The sequence below is a fragment of the Zalophus californianus genome, chromosome X, assembly GCF_009762305.2.
Source record: "Zalophus californianus isolate mZalCal1 chromosome X, mZalCal1.pri.v2, whole genome shotgun sequence".
Lineage (NCBI taxonomy): Eukaryota > Metazoa > Chordata > Mammalia > Carnivora > Otariidae > Zalophus > Zalophus californianus.
In genome coordinates this window covers 34,395,249-34,414,558 of record NC_045612.1, presented here as the reverse complement: position 1 = coordinate 34,414,558, position 19,310 = coordinate 34,395,249, and the positions used below count along the sequence as shown (strand labels likewise).

The following is a 19,310-nucleotide window of genomic DNA, read 5'->3' as shown; positions in this document are numbered from 1 at the left end:
CATCCCTGAAATAGTTTTTGTTTTTACATGGCGTATTATTCCTTTGACACTTTGCCGAATTCTATTTGTTAATATTTTGTTTGTAACTTTGAATCTATACCAATGAATGTTATTTGTCTCTAGTCTCATTTTTCAGTGTTTTATAGATTTTGAAATTGACACTATATTATTATATGAAATGAATTATGGGAACTTTTAAACTTTTCTATGGTCCTTCATCTTTTCATACATGTTAACTTAGTGAGATTACTTACCTTCTTATTTCTTTTCTAGCTTTGGGATTATTCCTTTTTTTGTTTACTATCTTCTATAAAAGGCAAATACATAAAGAAATACTTATAAATTTATGTTAATGGCCACACAACGTGTAAAGATGTAATTTGTGACAATAACAAAGACAGAAAGAGATACAACAGAGCAAAAATTTGTATTCTACTGAAACAAAATTAGTATTAATTAAACCTTGGTTGTTATAATGTTAAGATTATCATTTTAATTCCCAAGTTAACAAAAAATTAAAATAATATATGGAAAAGGAAACAAGAAAAAAATCAACAGTTATCCTATGAAAATCAATTAATCACAAATAAAGTGAATAACAGAAAAATTTATGAGGAAATGGTATGTATCATATAAAAACAAATAACAAATGTAGAAATAAATTCTTCTGGTAGCTGTAATTATTTTAAATGTACATGGACTAAACTGTCCAGTTATAAGGCAGATTAACAGGATTGTTAAAAATACATGATGTCAGAATGAGTTAAAAAAGAACCTTCCTGTATATGCTGTCAATAAGAGACTCATTTTAGATTCAAAGTTACAAATAGGTTAAAGTAAAAGGTTGTAAAAGATATTCCATGCAAATAGTAACCAATAAAACCTGAGGTGGCTACATTAGTGTCAGACAAAATGGAACTTAAGACAAAAATTGTTATGAGAGACAAAGAAAGACATTATATATTGATAAAAATGTCAAAGCATCAAGAAGGTATAATAATTTCAACTAAATATGCATCCAACAACAGATACCAAAAAATATAGGAAGCAAAACTGACAAAAATGGAGAAAAAGGTTTAAAATAATACTTGGAGACATGAATATCTTATTTTCAGTAATGAATAGAGCAACTAAACAGAGGATAAGTAAGAAGAAAACAGAGGGCATGAATTAACTAATCCCATCAAACATATATAGAACACCACATCCAGCAACAACAGAAAACACATTTTTCTCAAGTGCACATGGAACATTCTCTGGGATAGATCATACTCAAAACAAGCATTCAAATTTTTAAATATTAACATTCAAAGGATCTTCTCCAAAATGAAATGAAACTAGAAATCAGTAACAGAAGAAAACTGATAAATTCATAAATATGTGGAAATTAAACACCGCAGTCACTATTAAACAACCAATAGATCAAAGAAGGAATTACAAATGAAATTAGAAAATATTTTGAGAAGAGTGAAATGAAAACTTATCAAAACTTATGGGGTACAGCGAATGCAGTGCTCTGAAAGAAATTTATAGCTGTAAATGCCTACCTTTAAAAAGAAGAAAGATCCCAAATCAATAGCCTAACTCTAGATCTTAAGGAACTAAAAAAGAACAAACTTAACCCAAACTATCAAAAGAAAGAAAATGGTAAAGATTAAATTGGAGATGAACAAAATAGAGAATAGAAGAAAACAAGAACAGAAAAGTCCAGGACCACATGGCTTCACTGACAAATTTTACCAACATTTAAAGAATGAACACCGATTCTTATCAAACTCCTACAAAATAGCAGATGCGGGAACACTTGGTAACTCACTCTATTATACCAGCATTACCCAGATACCAAAGCCAGATAATGACATTACAAGAAAAGACAAGTATAGACCAATATTACTTATAAATATAGATGCAAAAATCCTCAACAAAATACTAGCAAACTAAATCACAGTATACACCATGCCCAAATGAGATTTATCACAGGAATGCAAAGATGGCTCAACACGTAAAAATCAACCACTGTAATGCATCACATTAATAGAATTAAGGTAAGAAAACCACATGATCATCTCAACTGACGCAAAAAAAAAAAGCATTTGACGAAAAACATTGTTCTTTTATGATGAAAACACCCAACAAACTAGAAATAGAAGGAAACTTCCTCAACATGATAAAAGGCATTTATGAAAAACCCACAGCTAACATCCTACTTAATTGTGAAAGAATGAAAGATTTTCTTTTCAGATCAGGAAAAAGACAAGATGGCTGTGTTTACTACTTCCATTCAACAGTGTACTAGAAATTGCGTATAGAGCACTTAAACAAGAAAGAAAGTAAAAGGCAAAGGAAAATTGGAAAAGAAAAAGTAAAATTATCTCCATTCAAAGATGACATGATGCTGTAAACAGAAAATCCTAAAGAACCCTCACACACAAAAATAGATCTAATAAATGAATGCAGCAAAGTTGCAGTATACAAGATTAACACACGAAAAGCAGTTACAGTTCTACATACTCACAATGAACTGTCCATAAAGGAAATTTTAAAAAGGATTCTATTTACAAGAGCATAAAAAAAAAAACTCAACTAATAAGAGCACTAGCCATAAAAAGGAATAAAGTACTAATACATACTACAAAATGGATGAACCTCGAAAACAGTATGTTAGTGAAAGAAGCCAGGCACCTATTGTGTGATTCCATTTACATAAAATATCCTGATTAGATAAATCCATAGAGACAAAAAACAGATTAGAGATTTGCTGGGGCTGGGGGAGGGGAGATTGGGGAGTGACTGCTTAATGAATAGTGGTTTTTTTTTGGAATGATGAAACGTTTTGACACTAGAAAGAAGTGAAGGTTGCATAATATTGTGAATGTACTAAATGCCACAGGACTGTACACTTTTAAATGGTTAATTTAATGTTATGTAAATTTTACCTCAATAAGAAATAATGTATGTAACACAGAAGGCATTATCATCATCATTGTCATCATTATCATTACTATGGAAAATAAAGTTTCCCAAATTTCATTTTCCTTAAAAAACTTAGATTATGAGAGAAAAAAAAAGTAGACTAAAATGTAAAACTAGATGGTTTAATTTGGATAATATGTTCTTGTCTTCTCTCTTTTCTCTTTCAGATTATGTCTGGCCACTACCTAGATATTTGTGCCCCGTCTGGATTTCTTTGGATGTTTTATTTTCTACAGCGTCCATCATGCACCTCTGCGCTATCTCGCTGGATCGGTATGTAGCAATACGTAATCCTATTGAGCATAGCCGTTTCAATTCGCGGACTAAGGCCATCATGAAGATTGCTATTGTTTGGGCAATTTCGATAGGTAAATAACTTTCTTGGCCATTAGAATTGCAGCGGCTATGCTCAATACTTTCGGATTATGTACTGTGAACAACGTACAGACGTCGACTGGTAACATTTGCGTTTAATCGGGATTCTATTTAAGAATTATTCTTAACCTATATATCTGATATTTAGGTTAACAATAATGAAAGAAATGTAATGTATGTTAATATGTAAATGTAAAGTTTCTATTTATGCTGCTAAATTATTTTATGCATTAGTATGCCAATGAATTCTGCAACACAGATACATAATCTTTGAGATATTTAAAACGATTTGAAGACAAAGATATATGTTAGTCTAAATTTTTTAAATATAGCATTAAAATCTTCCAAAAGATAAATCTATCACAGAATATTAATCTTAATATTTTTATTCTAATTTCACATCTTCTTGAGTGGAAAAATCAATAGTGTCAAATGAATCTTCATGAAGTAAACATGTCTAAATTTATGCTGTTAATTGACCTAAAATATACTATTTTGCCTCTGTTTTTAAATATCTTCTTAGATTCTGCTCATACAAAAAAGAGAAAAAATCCATTCTTTAAAGATTTGGGGGAGGTTGAAGGGAGAGAAATGATCATCTTATTGCTTATAATTGAGATATTCACAAATGCCTTAAAAATGCTAATATTCAAGTCACAAAACTTAACCAATTGGACTGTAAGGGCTTTTACAATCTTTTTTTTTTCTTTTGTTTCCTCCTCTTCCAGTTGAAACTTATATTTAGTGTCTCATTAAATAATTCCTCCTCAGAGTAATGTTTCTATAAAAGGTTCTGGTAAAGTTTAGAACAAGATAAGACATCTATACGGTCTTCACTGATATCATCTGAAGATTTTGACTCTGGGTTTATTGATAGAATAAATTTAAGTTTTAAGATTGTTCTATTGTAGGTGAACACACACAAACAACACACACTTTTGGATAAAAAAGCAACAAAACTTCTCCCGGAAAAAAAGTGAATCTATTTACACAATTTGTCCTACATATTCAAGGGCTCGTGGATTTTACTTCCTCCGCTCCAAAGAGCTCATCTGAAAAAATGCCAGTTCTTACGGTGCTTACAAAGGAAATATACAGCGAAATTAAATTAGGGTATTAGGGGCACTGGCTTCTAATAATGACAGATGGGCAATCTGCAATGATGTTTGTATTAAAGACAACAAAAAAGTATGGAAAAAAATACTATTAGCCTTGAGAAGCTAATAAGATAGTGAAGAATCCAGAAGAAGACAGAAATCCAGGAAGAATGACTATGACTTTTGGGTCACTTTTGCCAAGGATGCATTTGCAAACCTGAAGATGTGACTGAAATGTTGCGAAGCTCATTTCACATTCTCACAAGCAAAGAAGACCTAAAGCAGGAATACAGAGTATGGTAAGGGTCGACCAACTTGAGCTTATTTTTTGGATGCCAAAGACCTGTACACTAGAAATAAGGATGGACTAGGCTTAAACCACTCTTGACATGAAATTCAGGCCAGGATTAAGTTATGTGGGTAACCAATAAAAATCTGAAGCCTGAAAATTGGATTAAGATGATTTCATATTTTTCAAGTTTCCAATTTCTCTGATATAAGCAAAAAAATCACTGTACACTTCAAATTATTTCTTTTAATAATTTTTAATTCCAGTAGCTAGAGTACAATGATAAACAGACACATGAAAAGACAAAATAACTTGAATCAGCTATAACATAATAAAAGATAATACAAACAAACTCACTGACACTCAAGGTAGTGGAATTACTAGACATAGACTTTAAAGAACTATTTGTATTCTGCATATGAAAACTATAAGCTGAATTTAAATATTTCAGCAAAAAACTACAAACTACAAACAGGGACATTTAAGATTTGAGAAGCAGTTGGAAAACCTGGAGCTTAGGCATAACACAAAAACCCAAGAACGCAAAGGCAGTTTAGACATAACTAAAAAGAACATTACTGGAGGTCGATTAGAAGAAACAGTGATGAATGAAGCAAGGAGAATTAGAAGAATACAAAAGAGAGAGGAAAGAGTAAGAACAGACATACAACCTGGGTGGTGCCTTCGGTTAAGCGTCCAGCTCTTGGTTTCAGCTCAGGTCATGATCTAGGGTCATGAGATCAAGCCCTGTATCAGGCTCCACTGTTGGTGCGGAGTCTGCTTAAGTTTCTCTCTCCCTCTCCTTTTGTCCCTGCCCCCCATGCATGTGCTCTCAGTCTCTCTAAAATAAATAAATAAACCTTAAAAACAAAATAAAACGAGAAGACTTTTACAAGGTGAGAAAAGAATGGCAGAAGAGCAATATTTGAAGAAATAATGGCTTTTGGAATTGAAGAAAGACACCGATTCTCACATTGAAAGAACTCAACAAACCTCAAGCAGAATGAATAAGAACAAATCAACATTTGGACGCCTCATAACAACATTACAGAAAAAAAGAAAAAAATTGATTTTAAAGAGAAAAAATAAAGAGATCATCTTCAACAGAAATATGATAAGATGGATGAATATCTTCTCAACAGCAACAATGAAAACTAGATGTTGAAATGACAGTGTCGATCTGCTGATAAAAAGTGAATGCTAAATTAAAACCATATACTCAGCAAAATTATACCTCAGGAATTGAAGTGAAATGAAGATTTTATCTGGCAAGCAAAAGTCAGGAGAACAAGACAAAATCAGACTCCTACTTAAGGAAATCCTGAAGGATGTTCTTAAAACAAAGGAAAATTGTCACAGATGGAAGATCGGAGGTGCAAGAAACAATGAAAATGATATATGTTGAATTATTGTGTTGTACACCTGAAACAAATGTAACATGTGTGTCAACTATACTCAAATTTAAAAAAAAAAAAAGAATCACTGGAAAAAAAAGAAAATGGTAAATATGTGGTTAAATATGAATAAAAATTGACTGTATAAAACAAAAATAATTATGCCTTCTGAAGTTCAGAATATTTATGGAACTAAAACTCACAAAAAAATAGCATATAAGTAAACAAGCTGAAAGCAAACTTTATTCATTATCCAGGAGAAAGATAAAAATGATATTTAATATTAAGCTTTGATGAATAAGGTATAACTTGTACATTCAAAGGCAATCACTAATAGAAAAGGAATGTTTAACTTCCAAATTTACAGAGGAATATTACAGAATAAAAAAGCAAATCCAATAGGGGGCAATAAAAGATAGAAAAAGTAACACGGTTCAGGTGGGAAAACATAAAAACGTACTAAGATGGCAGAATTGAAACCAAATGTATCAGTAATTATACCAATTGAAAATGGAACTCAATATTCTAATATTGTCAGACAGGATTTGAAAAAATAATCCAACTATGCGTTTACAAAAGGCATATATAAATCATAAGGAAAGTGAGAAATAAAAATAGGTACTCCACACGAACAGTAACTGACAGAAAATTTGTGTAGCTATATTAATAATCTGACAGCATAGATTTTTCAGCAAAAAAGATTTTTTAAAGTTTATTTCATAATGATAAAAGATTTAATTCATCTGAAAGACGTAGCATAATGAACTTGTATGTGTATAATAATATGGCTTCAACAATGCTAAATCAAAACTGGACAGAACTATAAAAACAGACAAATCTACAATCATGGTGTGAAATTTTAAACATACCTTTTTCAATAATTGTATGAGAAGAATGAACAAAGCAGAACTCATTAACAAGTGAAAAATATATATTCCCAGCATTTGAACAAGAAATATTTATCAAAATTGACCATATATTTGGCTATAAATCAATTCTCAATAAATTCCAAACTGTTGGAATCATAAAGTGCATATTCTTTGGCTGAAATACAAATGAGATAGAAATGTTTATCAAAAGATAACTAGGGGCACCCGGGTGGCTCAGTCGTTAAGCGTCTGCCTTCGGCTCAGGTCATGATCCCAGGGTCTTGGGACCGAGCCCCACATGGGGCTCCCTGCTCAGCGGGAAGCCTGCTTCTCCCTCTCGCACTCCCCCTGCCTGTGTTCCTTCTCTCGCTGTGTCTCTCTCTGTCAAATAAGTAAATAAAATATTTTAAAAAAAGATAACTAGAAAACCTCATATATTTGGAAATTAAGAAATTACTTTCCAACAAACTTTGACCCAGTAATTTAAAATCCATTGATAATTCTTCCCTAAATCATTTATTATTATGTGATTATAGAATGATAATTTTTCTTACTTTATCATTCTTTCTTCCTCTCTCAGTTAGCATTATACTGTAAGGACGAGTTTTCCCTCCCACCCTTTGTCATTTATTTATTCATATTGGTAAAAACTTTTGAATTCTGTTGTAATCAATATAACTTAAGTCATTGCTGTACTTAATTATTTTGATCCTCAAATTGTCCTAGATTTTTTCATGAGAACTCCTTTTAATACGTACCATCAGTTTCTGAGCACTTACTTTCTGGCATGAATGATGCCAGATTCACCTTTTACTTTCCATGCCCCAGTTCTGCAATCAGTCCTCTCATATAAGGAACTTGTGTTCTTTTTAGTGGTCAATTGTTTTCTAAAACCAGATATGGAATCTAGGTATGCTCATTGCTACTAGGACATTTTTGCTTCTATGTGCTTCTTGGCCTTTAATCCCAATCCAGTAACACAGGATTCTTCTGTTAATTCCCTAATTCTTTATTATTCCTCATTTTACTCACAGTGAGCAACTGGGTCCCCAAAAAGCATCAATAGATTTATTTACTTATTACTTATATTTTTAAATCCTACAATACAACAAATTCATTTCAGAATTTCTATCCTCATACCAGTACAATAAATAAAACGCTATTTTAAAATTGTTATTGCGATTTTTTTGTCTTCACAATGTCTCCCACCAAGGGTATATAGCCAAAGCATTGTGCTCAAAATGCTAGGATTAGTCTGAATTGTTTTCTTCTATGTGGTTCTGTTCCCAATTGTTTACTGTTAGGGACTTTTTGGTTTCTGTGTACACTCAATATTGATTTACCCCACATTGTTGACTTTATTTTTTAATATGTTAAGCCTTACTATCAAGTTCCATACTATATGATTTCACTCATATGTGGAATTGAAGAAACAAAACAAACAAGCAAGGGAAGAAAATGAGAGAGAGAGAGAGAGAGAGTCAAAGCAAGAAACAGACTGTTAATTATAGAGAACAATCTGATGGATACCAGGGAGGAGGAACAGGAAGGATAGGTTGACGGGTTGTGGAAATTCAGGAGTGCATTGTGATGAGCACAAGGTGACATATGGAAGTGTGGAATCACTATATGGTACACCTGAAACTAGTATAGCACTGTATGTTAACTAACTAGAATTAAAATAAAGACAAAAATATATTATGTTCCAAAAGTCAAAACTACACAAATAGTATACCCAGAGACACATCAGTCTTTCTTCTACCTCTTGGTTAACCCATTCACTAATTTCTAGAGTATATTGCCGGAGTTTATTTTTGGAAAAAAAAAAAAAAACACATATATTGTTTTTCTCTTCTTAGATAAAAGATAAAATACTACATACATGTTAACATGTTGACGTTTTTCACTTGATAGTATGTCCTGGAACCATTCTATATCAACTCACAGCAAGATGGTAGATGTAAACCCAAATATCATATAAATGGCCAAAACACTGCATTTAAAAGCCAAATTCCTTCTATTGTTTACATCCGCTAGTACTGCACTGGGTAGATACATCATAATTTATTTAACCAATCTCCTATGTAGTATGAACATTTGAAGTTGTTTCTAATATTTTGCAATTACCAATAATGCCACCAAAAGTCATTTGCATACCTCTTTGCATACCTCTCATTCTGTATATGTTTCATACTTTTGGAAATTTAATTTCAACAAAAATTCCTAACAGAAATTCCTAATTTACCAAGAGTAAATGTATATGTAATGATTAGTAAGGGGTCGAAAATTTTTCATTCCTGCTAGCAATGTAAGAGAGCCTGTTTCCCCAAAGCCTTGCTAAAAGGTGCATCTTCAAACTTCTAAAATTTTGCCACTCTAATAAGTGAGAAATATCAATTCAATGCAGTTTCAATTTGCACCTACTTTGTTATGAAAGAAGCTGAGCTTGTTTTCATACACTTAAGTGCCATTGCCTAAATTAGTTTTTTGCAAAGTGTACCTTTTGCTCATTTTTCTATTTTTTAACCCTTTTCTTTCTTAATTTCAATAGCTCTTGATACAGCACAGATAATAAACATTTTACATGTTATAAATGAAAATATTTTTTCTGTGTTTACTATTTGCTATTGCTTATGGTGCTTCTGCCATGCAGAATTTTCTTTTTTGCAGTTCATTTTATCAGTCAGATTCCATTTCTATATTGAGTGATTGTTATAAATTCTTGCCCCACACTCAGGTTAGACAATAAATCACACATATTTACCTCATTTTTCACATTTAGATCTCTGATCCATTTGGAGTTTATTTTTGTGTGTGGTGAGATATGCATTCAGTTTTATCTCCCTCCAAATAATCATTCAGCTGCCTCATGCTGTTTATTTTAAAAGTTTATATAGTCTGTAATTCACAATGCCACTTTTATAGTATATTAAATTTTCTTCCATATCTGAGCCTATTTCTGAAGTTTACATTATATTCCAATAGTGTGTCCATTCATGTGCCAGTTCTCCACTGTTTTAATTATGAAATTTTCACAATAAATTTTGTCATCTGATATGGTTCGTTTTCACTCATAACTCTTATCTTTTAGAGCTGGAATGTTTAATTTTCCATATGAGCTTTAACATTAACTTTCCTAGTCCCAATTTAAAATCCTGTTCGCATTTTGATAGGGGTCTCTTTAAATTTATAAAATAATCTAGGAAGAAGTTAACCGAATTCTAAAAAAAATATTTTCTCTAATCTACATACTAATTTAAATTATGGCCAGTCTTTCCCTTAGGCTTTACAGCCAAGCTTATCATATGGCCACTTTCATGTCTTCCTTGTTGCCATTCATAAGTCATCTCATAAGAATTAATTTTGTGGCTCTATCACTCTACTGAAACTGTTCTCTGTAAGTTCATTAGTGACTTCTTAATTGTCTAATTCATCAGTTCTTAAACTTTTTGGTCTCAGGATCTCTTTACACACTTAAACAATTGAAGACCCCAATGAGCTTTTGTTTATATGAGTTTATCAATATCTACTGTCCTAGAAATTAAAATTGAGAACATTTTATTTATGTATGGATTTATTTAAAAAACAAGAAACCCATTATATGCTAACATAAATAACATAGCTCTATGAAAAATCGCTGCATTTTCCACAAAAAAAAATGAAGTTAATGAAGAGTGACATTTTCTTAGACTTTTAAAAACCTGTTTATCATCGGGTGTAATAGAAGACAGCAAGTTTCTCATCTCTGCTTCTGCATCTTTTCTGTCTCAATGAGTTGCTTTGGCTGAATTATGTGAAGAAAATACATATCCTCAGATAGGTAGCTTCAATACAGGAAAGTATTTTATTTTTTTTTAAGATTTATTTATTTATTTTGAGAGAGTGAGAATGAGAGAGAGAGAGAGAGAGAGAGAGAGCGCGCGTACATGAGAGGGGGGAGGATTAGAGGGAGAAGCAGGCTCCTCGCTGAGCAGGGAGCCCGATGCGGGACTCGATCCCAGGACTCCAGGATCGTGACCTGAGCCGAAGGCAGTCGCTTAACCGACTGAGCCACCCAGGCGCCCTACAGGAAAGTATTTTAATAATGTTTTCAGATAATAGTGGACATTTTCTTTGATACTCACTAAAACCCAGCAAGTTTTTTTGTTTCTTAAATTCAGTTGCAATATGTAATTGGAAACCATATCACTGATTTTTTCATATGCTGTTACATTAAAATCCACTAATCTGTCTTGCGCTTTGATATTTTATCTATGCATTATCTTGTAACATCAAGCATAGGTCATTCAGAAAATATTGGTTCCCTGGGGGGTGGGAGGGATGGGGTGGCTGGGTGATAGACACTGGGGAGGGTATGTGCTATGGTGAGCGCTGTGAATTGTGCAAGACTGTTGAATCACAGATCTGTACCTCTGAAACAAATAATACATTATATGTTAAAAAAGAAGAAGAAGATGATGATAGCAGGAGGGGAAGAATGAAAGGGAAGAAATCAGAGGGGGAGATGAACCATGAAAGACGATGGACTCTGAAAAACAAACTGAGGGTTCTAGAGGGGAGGGGGGTGGGGGGATGGGTTAGCCTGGTGATGAGTATTAAAGAGGGCACGTTCTGTATGGAGCACTGGGTGTTATACGCAAACAATAAATCATGGAACTCTACGTCAAAAACTAATGATGTAATGTATGGTGATTAACATAACATAATAATGTAAAATGTATCTCAAAAAAAAAGAAAATATTGGTTCCCTGAGTTATGCACATTTCCCAAATGTTAATACAGTATCAAAAAATCACATGCATTAATAATCCCTACCAATATTGTCAGAAAAGTCTTTAAATATCAGAGAAGTGTCAAACTCCCAGGGGTGTGTACCAGTTTTCCATAGTTCCAATATTCACTTGCTCAAATTTTATCATTAGAGGTAAATACCATCTGTCTTTTTCCTTGACCTGTCGGGTTCAACACATCCATTTTTAAGAACATACTTGCCAAATATCCAAGTATGAATAATGTCAGTGTGTCTGGCAGTCATTCTTTCAAGGAAAAATGTTATTCCATGGCAAAAGGGTCCAGTGCATCCTCCAACTCTAACAACTGCTTAAGTGCTTTTCCTCAAAGTAACCACCTTATATCAGTATGCAGAAGTGTTCTTATGCATACTTTCATTTCATCACATGGATTATTAAAAGAGTCAAAATGTAGTAAAATTAATATTTTTTACTGCTTCACTAAAGACATTCTTGGGTAAAACTGGCCTTTTTTCCTTGAAAGCGTGTGGTGGCGAACAAAACAATGATTACCTGTACAACTTGGTGTCACTAGCCTGATTCATGCTAAGGCACCGACAGCTCTACCCACTATTATTTTTCACATTGCTAAAAATGTAAACACAGTAAAAACAGCAAATAGCACAGTAAGATTATTACAGAAGTAGTTTTGATTTCACAATACCACTCAAAGAGTCTTAGAGACACCCAGGTATCCATGGGCCATACTTTTTAAGAGCTGTGTTTCCAACTTTAGCTTCTTTGGCGGCACTTGAAACTGTTGACAATGATTTCCTCATAATTCTCTCTTCCTCTGCAAGCTATGACATCATTTCTTTGTTGTTTTCTTCACTCTTACCTTTCTGTCTGCTCTTATTTATTCTCTTCATTTTCTGCTTTACTCTCCCTCTTCCCCAAGAGTCTATTCTTTCCAGTTGCTTATACAGTTTTCCTGGTTTACGTCATCCACAGAAAAAAAACTAAAATCTATCTACTGATGACTCTCAAGTAAACATTTCTCTTTCTATCCAGATTATATCCAGATCTCTAGTTTCGGATGTACAGGGGTATAGAGATGAATGTTGGAGATGTATCTCAAATGCCATCTTGCCAAGTTGCACTCAAAACCTTCCCCTACCTCCAGTTTTTCTTCCTCTCACATTTCTGTTTCTCAAGTGAACAGCAACAGCCTCTCCCATTTACCCAAAAAGGAACCTGAGAATCATTTAGAATTCTTCTCTTTCTCCGCGTGGCAAAGGAACACAACTTGTCCTCAATATTCCTAAATATTTCTCCTTAATATTTTTCACATTCCAGTCTCTCCATTTCCTCATTCGCTTTCTTAATTTAAGCCTCTGTTGTTGTTGTTGTTTTATTGAAATTCAAGTTAGTTAACATATAGTGTATTATTAGTTTCAGGGTAGAATTTAGTGGTTCATTAGTTGCATATAACACCCAGTGTTCATTACATCAAGTGCCCTCCTTAATGTCCATCAGCCAGTTACCCCATCCCCCCACCCATTAAGCCTTTATTGTTAATTATTTATGCATCCATACCTCCTTCTCTCCTACCTCTGTGAAAGGAATGGTTCTCATCATACCCAAGACCCATCTTCACTTCCTTAAGTGAGCCAGGTACACCCATGACAACAAGAACAATAGTTCTCTCCAAATCTCCATGTTCAATTACTCAGAGAATTCCTTCAAGCATGGCTTTTTTAAAAATCATTTTCTCTGTGCCTTCTTTACTTTCTGCCTTGATTTTTGAACTATCTTGGTTTTCACATGTTGGCTCACCCTTCTCCTTTGGCCAGGGCCATTTTCCATTGCCACATGAAATTCTCCACCATATTAGGGATTTAGTTATTTCCATACTCAGTAAGGTACTGCCTTAAGAAATTTTGTCCGCCTTCATGACTCATTAGGAGCCATAGTTCACAAAATCAACCCATGCCTTCAGAATAACTCCTCTATCTCTTCTTGCAACATCTTAAATATAATTTCACCTTAGGTCTGGTTCTGACCTATGTCTATGAATAAAATTCATGATATCCATAAACTTTGGAACTTTTAAAAAATGTTAAGTGCAGCATATACAGTAAAGTACACAAATCTTCAGTGTATAGCTTGTTGAATTTTTACAGATGTATACACCACTGTAATGAACACACAGGAAAAGATATAGAACATTCCAAATATCCAGAGGACTATCTATTGGCCCCTTTCTATAATCTCCTATGGGTAACCAGTATTCTGACTTCTATAACCATAGATTAGTTTTGCCTGTTTGGAACATCATATAAGTGGAAGCACATAATATCTACTCTTTTATGTACTCTTTTCAGTCTGATTTCTTTCAATCAATATTGTATCTATATGATCCCTCCATGTTGTTGCATTTATCAGTAGTTAGTTCTTCATTGTCACATAGTGTTCCTTTATATAAACATTTAAAAAATCAATTTACCTTGTTAATGTTGGTGAACACTTGGTTTGTTTCCAGTGTTTGGCTATTATAAAGTTGCAAAGACCCTGAGTGTCCCTATTTTTTGCTGGACAAAAACATTCATTTCTGTTGTTCTTTTACCCAAAAGAGAAATCTGATGATCACTTTAGACTTACTCAGTGTGTACTGTCAAAGATTTTTCCAAATTGGTTGCGTCCATTCACAAAACCATCCACAATATAAGAGATGAAAGAAATGTAATGTAAGAAATGTAAGAAAAAAATAAAGTTTTTGCCAAAAATTAGTATTGTCAGTCTTAATTACGGGCCAACACACATTTTCTATTAGGGCCAGGCAGTAAACATTTTAGGATTTATAGGCCACATGTGATCTCTGATGCATATGTTTTTAACAACTTTTTAAAGTGTAAAATAATTCTTAGTCGACACAAATACAGGCTGTAGGCAAGACTGTGCCTGTGAGTCACAGTTTGCCAAACTCTGGTGCTAATAATTAAATTATGTTCTGGTAAGTATGTAGTGATGATCTCATTTTAGTATTTATTTTCATATCGATAATGAATTATAATGTTGAACAGTTTTTCTTACGTTTTTGATGTATTTGGTGTCTTCTTTTATATCCCTTGTGATGCATCTTTTCTACCCATTTGCCTATTTTGAACTTATCTGTCCTTTAAAAACTAATTTCTAGAGGTCTTTTTTACATTCTAAATGAGTCCTTTGCTGAATATATATCTTCAGAATATTTTCTCCCAGTCTGTGCCTAGCTTTTTACTCTTTTAATGAATTTCACTTTGTCAGTGTTTACTTTAGTAGTCAGAGATTTTTTTTTAAAGATTTTATTTATTTATTTGAGAGAGAGAGAATGAGAGATAGAGAGCACAAGAGGGAAGAGGGTCAGAGGGAGAAGCAGACTCCCTGCTGAGCAGGGAACCCGATGCGGGACTCGATCCCGAGACTCCAGGATCATGACCTGAGCCGAAGGCAGTCACTTAACCAACTGAGCCACCCAGGCGCCCTAGTAGTCAGAGATTTTTATGTCCAGTTTAAGAAAAACTTTTCTATCAAAAGTTCAAGAGGATAAGCCCCTCTGGTTTTGGTTTGGCTTTGTTTTTTCTTAATAGCTTGATGATCTCAGCTTTCACATTTAGGTCTAATAGCCATCTCACCTTAATTCTTGTAAGGGTTGGACTTTCTTTCCCATGTGAATATCTAACTGACTCAACACCACTTATTACAAAGATTATTCTCAGGGTGCCTGGGTGGCTCAGTTGGTTAGGCGTCTGCCTTCAGCTCAGGTCATGATCTCAGGGTCTTGAGATCAAGCCCCACATCAGGCCCCCTGCACAGCAGGGAGTCTACTTGTCCCTCCCCCTACTCGTGCTTTTTTTTTCCCCCTCAAATAAATAAAATCTTTTTAAAAAGTAAAAAATATGGGCGCCTGGGTGGCTCAGTTGGTTAAGGGACTGCCTTTGGCTCAGGTCATGATCCTGGAGTCCCGGGATCGAGTCCCACATCAGGCTTCCTGCTCAGCAGGGAGTCTGCTTCTCCCTCTGACCCTCCTCCCCTCATGCCCTCTCTCTCTCTCTCTCTCTCTCTCTCATTCTCTCTCTCAAATAAATAAATAAATAAAATCTTTTAAAAAAGTAAAAAATAAGGTTATCCTCATCCATTGAATTAGAATGGAATCATTCTCATAAGTGAGGTGACCTTATGTACATTGTTTCTACTCAGCTATCTGTTCTGTTCTATTGGTCCAGTATCCTTTCCTTGCACCAATATGAGGATGTCCTCATTACTGTAGCTTCATACTAAGTCTCAATATCTAACAGAGTAAGTCCTTCAGCTGTACTCTTTGTCACAACTATCCAGGCTATTCTCAGGCTTTCTCATTTTCATATAAGATTTAAATTACCTTGTGACTCTTCTAAATAAAACATTCTGGGTTTTTTTTAATTTTTTATTAATATGTAATGTATTACTTGTTTCAGGGGTACAGGTCTGTGATTCATCAGTCTTACATAATTCATGGCGCTCACCATAGCACATACCCTCCTCAATGTCTATCACCCAGCCACCCCATCCCTCCCACCCCCGCCTGGGTTGCTCAGTCGTTGGGCGTCTGCCTTCAGCTTGGGTCATGATCCCAGGGTCCTGGGATCGAGCCCCGACATCGGGCTCCCTGCTCAGCGGGAAGCCTGCTTCTCCTTCTCCCACTCCCCCTGCTTGTGTTCCCTCTCTCACTGTGCCTCTCTCTGTCAAATAAATAAATAAAATCTTTTTAAAAAACCAAACACTTTCCTTGCTCATCCATACAAAGCAACTCCTCATTCATTGAAAGTTTTATCATGAGATTGCAGCAACTTAGTCACATCCCCAGGCTCTACTTCTAATTCTAGTTCTCTTGCTATTTCCACCACATCTGCGGTTACTTCCTCTACTGAAGTCTTGAACCCTCAAAATCATCCATGAGGGTTAGAATCATCTTCTTCCGAATTCCTGTTAGTGTTGATATTTTGACCTTTTCCCATGAATCATAATGTTCTTAATGGCATCAAGAATAGTGAATCCTTTTCAAAATGTTTTTTTTTCTTAGTTTTTATTTAAATTCTAGTTAGTTAACATATAGTGTAATACTGGTTTCAGGAGCAGAATTTAGCAATTCATCACTTACATATAACACCCAGTTGCTCATCACAAGTGCCCTCCTTAATTTCCATTGCCCATTTAGCCCATCCCCTGCCCACCTCCCCTCCAGCAACCTTCAGTTTGTTCTCTATTGTTAAGAGTCTCTTATGGTTGGCCTGTCTCTCTCTTTTTTCCCTTCCCCTATGTTTTTCTGTTTTGTTTCTTAAATTCCACATATGATTGAAACCGTATGGTATTTGTCTTTCTCTGACTGACTTATTTTGCTCAGCATAATACACTCTAGATCCATCTACATCATTGAAATAGCAAGATTTCATTCTTTTTTTAATTTTTTAAAGATTTTATTTACTCATTTAGAGAGACAGCATGTGCATAAGTGTAGGGAGAGGCAAAGGAGGAAGAAGAGGGACAAGCAGACTCTGCACTGAGCATGGAGCCCAACACAGGGCTCAATCCCATGATGCCGAGATCATGACCAAAAACCAAGAGTCCTATGCTTAACCAACTGAGCCACCCAGTGCCCCAAGTCTTCATTCTTTTTGATGGTTGAGTAATATTCCATTATATATATACATATATACTACATCTTCTTTATCCATTCATTATTTGGTGGACACTTGGGTTCTTTCCATAATTTGGCTATTATTGATAATGCTGCTATAAACATCAGGGTGCATGTGCCCCTTCAAATCAGTATTTTTGTATCATTTGGGTAAATACCTAGTAGTGCAATTGCTGGGTCATAAGGTAGTTCTATTTTTAAGTTTTTGAGGAACCTCCATACTGTTTTCCAGAGTGGCTGCACCAGTTTGCATAGAAATTACTGCCTCTGGTCTCTTCCAGGATTTTTATGGTTTCAGGTCTCTCATTTAAAGTCTTCCAACCATTTGGAGTTTACTTTTATGTATGGTATAGGAATGTAGTCCAGTTTCATTATTTTGCATGTAGCTGTCCAGTTTTCCCAACACCATTTGTTGAAGAGGCTGTCTTTTGCCCATTGCGTGTTCTTGCCTCCTTTATCATTGATTAATTGACCATAAAATCATGGTTTTATTTTTGGGTTCTCTAGTCTGTTCCATTGTCTATTTTTGTGCCAGTACCATACTGTTTTGATGACTATAGCTTGGGTGTATATCATGAAATCTGGGATTGTGATGCCTTTAGTTTCGCTCTTCTTTTTTAAGATTGCTTTGGCTATTTGGAGTCTTTTGGTTCCATACGAATTTTAAGATTATTTGTTCTAGGTCTGTGAAAAATACTGTTAGCATTTTGATAAGGGTTACATTAAATCTGTAGATTGCTTTGGGTAGTATGGATATTTTAACAATACTGGTTCTTCCAATCTATGAGCATGGAATATTTTTTTGTTTATGTCATCTTCAGTGTTTTATAGTTTTAGAATACAAGTCTTCCACCTCCAAGATTGGGTTTATTCCTGTATATTTTATTCTTTTTGGTGCAATTGTAAATGGTATTGTTTTCTTAATTTCTCTTTCTGCTACTTCATTATTAGTGTATAGAAATGCAATGGATTTCTGTATCTTGATTTTGTATCCTGCAAACTTACTTAATTCATTTATGAGTTCCAGTATTTTTTTTTTTTTTGGTGGAAACTTTAGGGTTTTCTCTATATAGTATCATGTCATCCGCAAACTGTGAAAGTTTTATATCTTATAAATTCAGATGACTTTTATCTCTTTTTCTTGTGCAATTACTGTGGCTAGAATTTCCAGTACTATATGAAAATGGTGAGAGTAGACATCCTTGTCTTGTTCCTGATCTTAGAACTTTTCCCCATTGAATGTGATGTTCACTGTGGGTTTCTCATATATGGCTTTATTATGTTGACATATGTTCCCTCCAAACCTACTTTGTTGAGGGCTTCTTATCATAACCGGATGTTGTACTTTGTCAGATGTTTATTCTGCATCTATTTAAAAGATCATATGGTTTTTACCTTTTCTCTTGTTAATGTGATGTATCGTGTTGATTGATTTGCAAATATTAAACCATCTTGCAACCCAGGAATAAACTCCATCTGGTTGTGGTGAATGATTTTTTTTAATGTATTGTTGGATTCGGTTTGCTAGTATTTTGTTGAGGATTTTTGCATCTATGTTCATCAGTGATATTGGCCTGTAGTTTTCTTTTTTTGTAGTCTTTATGTGGTTCTGGTATCAGGATAATGCTGGCGTCATAGGATGAATTTGGATGTTTTCCTTCTATTTCTTTGAATAGCTTGAGAAGAATAGATATAAACTCTTCTTTGAATGTTTGGTAGAATTCACCTGTGAAGCCATCTGGTCCTGGACTTTTGTCTGTTGGGAGTTTTTCAATTACTGATTCAATTTCCTTGCTAGTAACAGGCTGTTCAAATTTTCTATTTTTCCTGATTCACTTTTGGGTGGTTATATGTTTCTAGGAACTTA

The 19,310-nt window shown here is 34.3% G+C and overlaps 1 protein-coding gene across 1 annotated transcript in view; it reads left to right on the top strand.

The window, feature by feature from the left end:
- HTR2C (5-hydroxytryptamine receptor 2C) overlaps positions 1-19,310 on the top strand; it is a 282,888-nt gene that overhangs the window by 223,429 nt on the left and 40,149 nt on the right. The window contains exon 5 of the mRNA XM_027609567.2: positions 3,141-3,341. Coding sequence (XP_027465368.1) covers positions 3,141-3,341 — 201 coding nt within the window. The remainder of the gene's footprint in view (positions 1-3,140; positions 3,342-19,310) is intronic.